This window comes from Meleagris gallopavo, chromosome 3, assembly GCF_000146605.3.
Source record: "Meleagris gallopavo isolate NT-WF06-2002-E0010 breed Aviagen turkey brand Nicholas breeding stock chromosome 3, Turkey_5.1, whole genome shotgun sequence".
NCBI lineage: Eukaryota > Metazoa > Chordata > Aves > Galliformes > Phasianidae > Meleagris > Meleagris gallopavo.
In genome coordinates, this window is record NC_015013.2 from 55,472,381 (window position 1) to 55,483,268 (window position 10,888).

General features: G+C 36.1%; 1 protein-coding gene across 2 annotated transcripts; it reads right to left on the minus strand.

Moving 5' to 3' along the window:
* LYPLA1 (lysophospholipase 1) lies at positions 1 to 10,800 on the minus strand. Of its 2 annotated transcripts, none has more exons than XM_010708932.3 (8): positions 10,701 to 10,800; positions 9,180 to 9,245; positions 7,871 to 7,918; positions 6,954 to 7,024; positions 6,286 to 6,359; positions 5,445 to 5,546; positions 4,852 to 5,025; positions 1 to 3,337 (listed from the first exon to the last, which is right to left on the minus strand). In XM_010708932.3, the coding sequence occupies exons 3-8, from the start codon at positions 7,909 to 7,911 to the stop codon at positions 3,284 to 3,286; spliced, it is 516 nt and encodes a 171-aa protein (XP_010707234.1). In that variant the 5' UTR covers positions 7,912 to 7,918; positions 9,180 to 9,245; positions 10,701 to 10,800; the 3' UTR covers positions 1 to 3,283. The 2 variants fall into 2 exon arrangements, with proteins under 2 accessions (XP_010707234.1, XP_010707235.1); XM_010708933.3 differs by lacking the exon at positions 10,701 to 10,800 and adding an exon at positions 9,537 to 10,308.
* Positions 10,801 to 10,888: the final 88 nt, after the last annotated feature.

The window sequence follows — 10,888 nt, forward strand, 5'->3', positions numbered from 1 at the left end:
TCAGAGAGAACATGTTTTAATTAACAATTCTAGTATCAGCTACAGTATACAGTACTTTTTATCAATCTACTGTGTTGTAATCATACAAGGCAGGAATAAGAAACAAGAGCACAGCCCTCACCACAGTTTTACTTCAAGACTGGCTAAGAGACTTGGCTTATAATACATAACTTGATGCACTTATTTAAAAAATGAGCAGCATATTCTAACAAGAAGTCAGACTTCTGACTGCACAAAACTGCAGCTGAATGTAAGTACCAGTTGAACTTGAAATGTGGTGGGGAGTTAGAAACCCCCAGGAAAAAAATTGACACTTTCATATCAAATATTTTAACAGGTTTGACAGACATCATACCCTCTGGGAGAAGTTTAATGCTGCAAAAATAAAATTAATTCTTGGCCAGTTTTAAATTGTAGCTTCTGAGAATGGGATCTTCATATGTAGAACACTGACAGCCCAACATCTCCATTTTAATAGAAACTGTAGAAATGAACACACTGGGCCAAGCTACATTATACACACCAGTTATGACAACAGTCCTAGCATCAAATCACATCAGGCAGTGATTAAGTTCAGCTACAAGATCACACACAGCCTTCCAAGTAGCTGGGAAGTTAGCAAAGTCAAATCAGTAACTCAGGACAGTGTATTATGGGAAGAGACGGCTTCAAATACATCCACGAAGTTTTCTCTAATTTCTGAATTATTTAGGAACTTCTAACTACAACATACACATCTTCCCCTGCAACACAAACATGAGGAAGGACTCTTCTTAGAAGACAGAAATTCAAATAAGTCATGACATTTACTTACATACACTTTGGTAACACAGCTCTTTGTGATTTAAGTAAGCAGCAAAACAACAGTATAACAAGAAATCTTGTTATGATAGCCAGGTATTTGAATGCAATTACAATATAAAGCATTTATAGAAGAACATTTGAAAGCATCATGGAGAAAACAGTTGAAGCTGACAGCTGAAAATGCAGAAGTACTAGAAACTGACTGCAAACTACGAACACATTGCCTAAGATAAAAGTGTTAAGATAGAATAAAGCTAGAAGTGATCTCACTTTAGCATCTTAAAAGTATTTTTTTAAATTATTCCAACAGAAGAAAAAAATGTCAAACAAGTAGACAGTCAGTTAGAAGATGAACAAGAGCAGAACAGTGTTATTGAACAACTTACAAACAGGACAAGAAAACAGTACAGGAAAAAAATCAGAAGCTCATATAGAACTTTGGAAACACGCCAATATTCAGGGCATAATTTAGACATAGAGGAATGAATAGCCTTCTAAAAAGTAGGGGCAATATACAGCTTTGTTACCACATTCGCAATTTAGCAGGACTGCAATATTAGCTAATGCAATTTGGGAATGACTCCAAGCTAGAAAATACTATTTTCTCAACAGAACATTGGCACAACTGCAATAACATTATGGCTCCTTCTGTGAAAGAAATTAGCTGAAAGACAAATTGGCAAATATATAGAACACGGTGACCAAGTAAAAAGACTAATCAAACTTCAAACTTGATACTCTCCTCAGCCACAGACAGAATTTCTAGAATTGTTCCAACACCATGAAAATAAATCATTTCTTAAATTTTACATATTAAAAGATATTTAGTAATCCAGAGAAACAGAATTAGAAAAGTAAATTGGCTTCCTAAAAATGAAGTGCGATACATATGAAGAAAAGTACTAAAATCTGAGAAATCAAAGTGAACGTGTCAGGTTTCTGGCAGCAACTGTATTAAAAATTGCAGTTCCTAATGTATATATATTTGTACTGGCAACGCTTCTGATATAAATCCAAATGTACTGTAAGAGGATCACTGATTAATCTAGCTGAGGAGTAAGTATCTTTTATGTCAGTTTGAATTGCAATGCTGACAAAACAGATCATCACAGATGCATTCAAGACAGGAACATTCTTTGCTTGCAAACATATTTTAGTATAGAACATCGTTATGCAGCATATTACGTTGTAAAAACCATGGTGTCTTTTTTAAATATTCCTCACATGGCAATGGCCTATAAACTCTAAACAACATCTACCTCAGAAAGTAAATTATTAAAGAAAAAAAAAAAAAAGCTATTGCATTGATTTCTGTAATCCATAGCACTCTAGAATTGTAAGCTTCTGAAAGAGGAGATACCTTGTATCTTGAAGACTTTTTCCCCCACTAGTAGGTCACCATATTTTTAGGCTACAGCAATCCAGGGAAATGCAAAATCACACAATTGAAAATAAAGTTGTGTTCTTTTCCAGACAAATCTCAAGTGTCAGTATAAAGTAAAGAAAGTAGTAGATGGTAAGAATGTGTTATGGATGAGATTCAACAATACACAAAACTAAAAACTATACAGCTGCACTGTTTTCATTTAGTTACTCCAAAGCAGGCAGTAAAGTCAGAACTATATGCTGGAATAGCTCATGTAAAAAACATCATCAACATTTCTATATAAATGAAGGCTACAATTTTGAAGTGTAAGATGAATATTCAATATGAAAATCAGAATTTTAAACAAAACTCAAATTATTCCTATGCACTTCAGAATTCTGTTCGAGTCAGCATTTGGCATAAATTTATAGTAATCCAAACCAAATGGCAGCAGCACAGCAACAAATGATGGTCTAATGAGGAATGAGTGCCTTCATAATTTCCACAGTATCTACCTGTATAAAAACATTTAAAACTGAGGTGTTTTAAATACAGGAAATATTTCTATTGACTATAATAGTCATTCTAGAAGAAAAGCCCTTCCTATTTGGAGCAACAATTAATGCTTAACATTTAAAGCTTTGTCCTCAGTAACATTTATTCTACAATCATATGCTCACTTTGTTACATGTTGTGCACTTTATACATCCATTACATACACAAAATGTTTTAATTTATTTTCAATGAGTACTAAGAACAAATCATGTCTCAAGTATACCAAAGTGGTCACATTTATGTTGCTTACATAAGTTCAGTCTTTGATTGTACAAATAGTTTAAAATTCTGCAAAAGTTTTAAAATAGTTACATTCAGGTTACATTCTATCACTGTTACCTAGCTGCATCATTTTTCAATTCCATCAGAGGATGATCAATACTACAAAGATTATCATTTCTCACATACGTGTACAATTTACTCCTTGTCCTAAGTATAAATTTGCAACACAGTAGTAACACTGCAGGTACAGAAGTAATGCTTTCTTATCAGGCATGTGAAAAGACTAACTCTACCACAGTTGATGCTGGTGTTTATGTAGGCTTCCCACGTGTCATTTCAGTCTACGGGAGGTAGATGTTTGTCTATGAACTGTTTTATATCCATCATCTCCTGCTCAAAGATAAAGGTATGTATTAGTTAAATTCCTTGCTAATATACATTCACTAAATAATGTTTCAAAATTTCAGTTATTGTGGGCAGCTCAGCTAAAAATATTGAACATTTCATTAGTTATTTGACATGTTTTAATCACTTTGCACGTAGCAAGTCAGTGCTGTTAACTCTTCAAGGCACGAAATGTATCTTTACTCACAAATGTTTAAAATACAAAAGAGAACAAAGGTCACCTTCTCTGACTTTCTCTATTACATATTAATCATGCGAACTGAACAGCACCAGGCTGAGGCTGGATTGGATTTGAAGGTAGCTGGATTGGATTTGAAGGTAGCTAAAGCTGTAGTTTCACCCATACTTGAAACTCTGCAAGTTAGCAGTGGCATGAAAAGCCAACAGCTCTCCTAGCCAAAATGCTTTACCTTCGTGAACTTCCTTCCTTCAGTTCAGAGAAGCAATTAAGTGAATTAGACTGCAAAACCAATCCACATTAAAAAATAATTTATTTTTTAGAAGTTTTTTTTTAACTACAACAGCTCCTTCATCAGAATACGCAATAGAACTATGTGATAATAGAAATATAAGCAAGTGTAGAAAATACATGAAGTTATGGCCTCAAAATTATAAATTATGAAAAAAATAGATCACATGGTACTAAGTGTTGTAAAAAAGAGCACATATTTACACATTTGCATGACAACTCCATGTTTTTACTGCCTAAATGTAATAAAACTGCATAAATATCCCAAAAACTTTCTTCAAGAGGTGCAGCAATCCAAATTAAGAAAGTTACTGCTACAGACAAGTGGAAGACCTGTTCCTTGTCACCTCTTCTAACTCCTATCATTTACTTTGTGTACATTCAGATGCTTCAACTCACTAAAGCAGCAAAACTTAAGCCAGCAATCTTTACTATTTTTGCAAATCCAAATAGTTCAAAGTCTCTGATCAGCTCCAGACCTGGTATTGGAGGAGAGCACCAAAAGGTCATGAGCAGAAGGAACAAGTCCACCTTTTTCTGGCAGTTGCAAGCCATTATTAAATCAGCTCAATTGTTTGCTGATCCAGAGCCATAAACACGTTTTGTGGCTGCCATTTCCCTAATATCAACCCTCCTTCCACATTTTTCTGATGTCTCTGTTCAAAACCATGCAAAATTCTCCTCAAAATATCAAGTTGCACTGGTGCTGTGAGAATTCAATCTGCCTTCTAATTCAGTAATTATTAATGTGATTAATACAGATTAGGAAAAAAATAAAAATAAGATTGTTTTATAGCTCAGCCAGCCCACTCCCAAAAATACAGTCCTCTGAGGAATTTCCCACTGGTCATATAAACTCTTCCCTTGGATGTTTTTTCAGACAGGCATTCAATATTATAGTTATTCAGTAAAATAAGTCAGCAGCATTATGTGCTTTTAATTGAAGAAGATAAAATTTAAAAGCCCTAGAATTGTTTTGAGGAAAAAATAAAGCCATACTTAGCTAAAACATTTATATTAAGAAAATTACCTCAATACATGAACTATGCATCATGCCAGAGTAAGTTCTGAAGGTTATATTGGCTGGATTTATCATACTCTTTAGCTTCTCAACAGTAAGAGAACCAAACATTAAAGGAACGAGTGGGTCACAGTCCCCATGGCACTGAAGAACAGGAATCTCCTTGTTGACACCAACAGCACCCTGTCAGGAGTGAGAAGAGAAGGAGGAGAAAGTAAGCAGGGTAACTTTAACATCTCTGGGAGAAAATAACCCCAGGACACTACTCCCTACGGTGTGACAAAGTGAATTCTGAAGGGGGAATAAAAAACAATGAACAAGAAGTACTGCAAAATAAAATTGGCACTGATTTCAGAACAGTTCTTAAAACATATGATTTCATATGAATGTCATGTTAAGCAGAGGTAACTGCCGAGTACTTCTTCAATTCCCCTTCTTGCTAGAATTTAAACCCCCAGTGCCCTACTCTGAGAATTGCTGAGTTATCCAGCTGCAGCTAATACTCAGGAATAATGATAATTACTAAGTCCTGCACAAGATACCATCTTCAAGTATACTCATTCTGCCAGTGCAAAACTGCTTCAGAAAGAATAGATAAATACCTGTACAAAAGAGGAACGTAGAGGAAGCCAACAGCTGAGGGCTACAACACCTGCTAACTTCTGATGTGTTGTAAGAGCTGTATACAATGATAAAGCACCACCCTAAAAATAAACAGACTGGTATTAGAATGGTGAAGGTAATGTTACTTTTAAGGTTTGTTTCAGGATCTTTGGTTTCTCCTTAAAACAACTTTTTCTATTCCAATTTATTCTTCCTTAGAATCAATACTAAAAGCAGTACTCTTATATGCACTTATTGTGCATTTTTTTCCCCTTCAACTTCATGTGATCAATTCACAAGTAAAACAGAAAATGTACCACAACTGACAACTGAAACCCAGGCTAGAAATAATGCAGTATCACTCATGACAGTATCATCTCAACTTTAATATTGTAATTCACTTCAACACAGACTACAGAGTTGATACGGACCTAATAGGTCCATAGGATATTGGTCAATTAAGATATTTTAGAAGTACAAATGATGGAAATATATTTCCCTAACAAATCCAGAGCATGAAATATCTATCACATTAAAGGTAGATTAAAATGCTAGCAAGATGTTAAAGAAAAAAGATTTTCAGACAACACTACAGAAGGTACATATATGACTAACAACTTCAAATAGGCAATTAATTTTAGTAACTTTTTTCCACAAGTTCATTTGTTAGTGAAAATTAATTATTTACACAAACTAAAAAACTTTGATTATTCAGGCAATGAGTAACTGACACCTCAAAAAGTCAGAAGCAACAAACACCCATTCAAGTTTGGATTTCCCACATTAAGAAAGCTAAGCTGTTCCCCAAGAAAAGGATGGTTCTTTCCAACCATACCTTACCTGAGAAAAGCCTCCCAGAATAATTCGATTGGAAGGAATTCCATTTTTTACTTCTTGATCTATCAGTGCTTTAACTGCAACACAAAAGCCGTAATTAAAATGCACTCTGTTCTGTAGAAAGTCTAGGAGAGGAGAGGGACCACCTCCCTGATGTCAACATAAAGCTCATGAGAGAAAAATCTTGTCTGCTATACAATAACAAAAGTATCAAAAATCTAGGATGCAATCAAAAATTCCAGTGCCACTATATAACTTCCAACCAGGAAAATGTGCAAGTCTTCTACTGCATGGAAAATGGTGTCACGTTCTAACTATCCAGCGTGACAAACGAATGCCCATATAGCTCTAACTTGCCATGCTATCCAGGGAAGAACAAAAATAAGCATACAAGTTTCCCTGTCCATTTCATCTTTGAAGGTTTGAAGTGTATAAAGTGTTTTCACTGATGAACTGCCTACTTAGTCGTGAAGCTTGAAAAAAAAAAACAAAAAAAACAACCAACCAACCAAACAGTAGCTAAATTTAGATCAGCAATAATACAGTGCATACATATTACCTTTCCTAATAATTTTGTCTTCTTTAATCTAATAGGCTCTTCCAGACTAATCACTAGCTCCTAACAATACATGGAAGTACTTTCAAGACTGAAAAAGTATTCCTAAACATACCATTCTCTGCTGCCTTCTTGATCCCAACTTCATCTTCCTGTGAATCTGGAGAAAGTCCAATGATATCAAACCTTACAAAAATATCAACAAGAGCATTACTCATTAGAGCATCCATTCCACTACTTTAAAGCACAAAACTGAGATACTTTCCAAACTAGAATGCTTGCTAGCTGACATATTTCATACCAATTACCCACAATTTCCAAGAAACCATGAACAATAAAATGCTTGACCTAAAATGTTTGCTAGTTTGCTAAAACGTTGCCTAAAATGCTTGAGGCAACAAAGTTTTTGAGAGCTTTGCTTTCTTCTGTCATTTATTGCAGATTAAACAGCACAGTTTTGATACTTGCTCCAAAAACATCAGCAGGGACTTAAATTTAACAGCCACGCATACAAAATTAAAATACTTTTTGAAGAAACAAACTCAAGTTACTTGAAGAACAGAAAAAATCATGACGGCTGGCTTAAGAATGCTGAAACTACCATATTTTTCCTGCTTTCTATTCAGAATGGATGTTCTAAAGAACAGTTGCTAGACATCCTAATTCTACTGATGCACTAAATATTGCTCACTTGGTAGCAATGGTATTTATATTCAAACCTCAGCTACTACTGACTACAAATCCATACACTACACAGATTATAGATTATAGATATAAGATGAAATTATTTTTTCATGTAGTTTAATACATGCAGATTAGAACTGAAGATTAACCATTACCACAGATACACAGAAAACTGCAGTATACTTTGAGAGCCCTTTCATAGAAGGAAACTGAAGCAAAAAGCTTTTAATACTTCCACCCAATTAAAAGAAGCCATTCAGGATGTTCAGGATTTTTAATTAAGAATAAGGAGCTCAGACCTCTAGATATCTTTTGAATCAAACAGTTTGCAGCTTAATAAATACTCACCATGATGGCATAGCCATGTTCATGTTTAAAGTAACCGGCATAAATGGCCTAAGAATGGGAATGAACAACATTGATGTAAGGTACATACTGAAATTTAATTACGCAGATGCAGTTATGTCATTGAATTACATCTCTCTTTTTCTTCCAAGCCATAATTAACACTAGCTACCCTGCAGTGTGTCTTCAACTAATCTCCCTTGAAATCGGTCCCTCCAAACACATTTATCATTCAGGGCTGACCTTTGATTGGAGAGTAAGCAAAACATTAATGGGCTGTTTTATATATACACCCACACATGTAAAATACAAGTGTGTATATATACATATACATATATATTCCATGCAGCTATTTCTAAATAAGACTTGTATATCACAGTTCCACAGACAGGCTCAGTGGATGAAGGCAACATACACAGCATCAACAAACCTAACAATCAGCAAAATGCAGCATAATGGCAGAGCCTAGCCACACCTATTCCCCTCAGCAGCAGAAGCTGCTTAAGCAATGCCTGACTCCATTCAAAGACTCATTCCCACCCTCATGCTGCTGCTCTATGGCATCTTCTCAGATAACTTCTCTTGACTGCATGACGAATCAAATGTGGCTGCTGTTTTAATCAACTGAAACAGAGGAACAAAGTCTGCAGGGAAGATTGAAAGGAGACAAAGGACAATCAAAGAGAACAGCTTGCTTACTTACTGATGTTAGAGCAAAAGAAAATCTGAATTTTGTGTTAAAGTAAACTAAAAGCAGTAAGATACATCTAGGATTATTTACTGATTCCTCACCCTGCTCAGTACTTCAGTTCTCAAATTGCAAAGAGAGCCCCAAATGCATTATTTGCAAAAGATATAAGAAGATATCCTGTGAACCTCTGAAATGCACTATACGTAACACAGAAAATGCAACTACTATACACACACAGGTTTAAGACGTGCATGTGTATAATGCAAAGTTTATTTAATGGTCAATAAAACAAAAAATTACTCCTTGTTAAGAATGGCTTTTAATGTGTGACGGGGGGTGAGGAGAGACCTCAATCCAGTGAAAGCATAAAGTCAAAACAATCTAACTTTATATCTAGAGGTTTTCAATTTCTTTTCAGCCTGAATGAGAAACAAAAGCAAAAATGAATGCAATTTTGTCCAAAAAAAAAAAAAGCAACAAAATATTTAATAGAATCAAAATTGTTTTGTATGTCTTTTTAGTTAAAAGTTATAACCATTCCAAATTCTGTGTGACTTCATCATCTGCACAAGTACGTTAGTATTTACAGAAAAGATGAAACAAGAAAAGTTACAAACTTACGCGTGTGGGCAAATGTATTTTACATGGGGGCTTTTGATACCAGCAAGTGCTTCTGACCATCCATGCCTGTTAACAAAAAAAACATTGTATGTTATGTACTAGCTTAGCTCCTATGTTTATCTTGCTGAAACTACACAGCACACATTAAAAAAATGCTGAATAAGGTCAATATTTATAAAAGAATTGTACAGATAGTCCAATATGCTATGAATACATTCCTAATTTAAAAGGTTTATCCTGCTACTGCATATTTGTTGCGTATATATACAGCCAGGGACACCTTTATCTAGACTATCACAATTGTGTCACAGCTGCAGAAATACTACTTTGGCTCTGTTTTTAAAGCCTGCTCTTTACCTGGCTGGGTTTAACTGCTTCAGTACTGCAACATATGAACGTGTACTGCTTCCAGACTCAGCACTGGCCCACAGCTCACTGTGCTGCTCCTGCAGAGTTAAGGCAGCTTTTTTCCACAGGCAGCCTTCTCATTTTTGACTGCACCTCTTGATGTGGGAGAGGAGAAAACCAACACCTAAGCACGGACCATGTAGAGCCAACCCAATCAAACCAGCATGCTGACTTCGGTTAGCCTGCATGCTCTCAGAATCAGGCAGTTTTTCAAATCTTAAGCATATGCTGTATGAATGCACAGAACCCAAAATTTGCCCAGGATATGAGCCATCAAGTTTCCTACAAACCAGATAACTGGAATCATTATTTAAATTAAGAGATCAGTGAGATTCATGCTGGGGCTGAGCTAGACTTGTACACAGCTTTGGACCCAAAGCCAAATCTGTGCAGAACTGTTGGCTGTGCCTGCACTTTGCTTTAGCAAACATTCAATAGTCACTGGATTTCCTGACTTCTCTCGTTATTCAGCATCCCTAACTCACCAGCACACTGGGTAACAGAGAGACATTTCTAAGGAGAAAACACCTGTAACAAACTCAGTGACATAGCTGAACTTACTCAATCAACAGCAGACCAGCCATAACACTATATCTGTTTTTAGTATCATCTTAAAAAGTTAATGCATAACGCATGAAGTGAACGAGGTTTCAAACTCACAGAGTGCACAAGCATTTGAAATCCAGGCTGGAGATGGCAACCTGCTTCCTACCAGTACTTTTATATAGTTTACTAACAAAGAGTGGGTGATCTTACCTGCAGAGTGTTAGTAATAAAGCACAAAAGACCAAAGAAGGATCTAAAGGAAAAAGATGACTGAGAAGACCTAGTTAGATTTTAAAAATTGAAGACTTTTTTTCTTTTAGCCACGTATAAAGACTAATTTGACAAACAGCAAAAATCACATTGCATAAACATGTACGCTGACTCTCTAGAATAATCCCCTGTGTTGCACGCTTTCTTCAGATTCTGACAAGCGTGCAGTAAGCTGAGCGGATGCAGCAAAGTACAAACTTTAAGCAACTTTCAGCGGCTCCCATATCTAAGGCACGCAACCTTACGCCCGGAACCCTTCACAGCTACAGGCAGGCACTAACACATCGACATACACACCCGGTATCTCCCAGTCCATGAAGAAAAATCACCTAGGAAAAATAAAATCGCGCTATAAGACTACTTCAGGAAAGCGAAATCCCCGGGCTGCAGCCTCCGCTCCACGGCCCACAGGAGGCACCCGAAGCGCCGCGCGGCACCACGCCCGCTTCCCCCCGCCCGCTGACACCGCGACCTTTCCAGCACCG

Coding starts and splice junctions, on each gene's coding strand:
- LYPLA1 (XM_010708932.3), bottom strand. CDS start 7,911: ATGCCGGTTACTTTAAACATGAACATGGCTATGCCATCATG. Junction 7,025..7,870: donor AACATGGCTATGCCATCATG/GTGAGTATTTAT, acceptor TATTTTTGTAAG/GTTTGATATCATTGGACTTT. Junction 5,026..5,444: donor TACGTTCCTCTTTTGTACAG/GTATTTATCTAT, acceptor CACTCCTGACAG/GGTGCTGTTGGTGTCAACAA.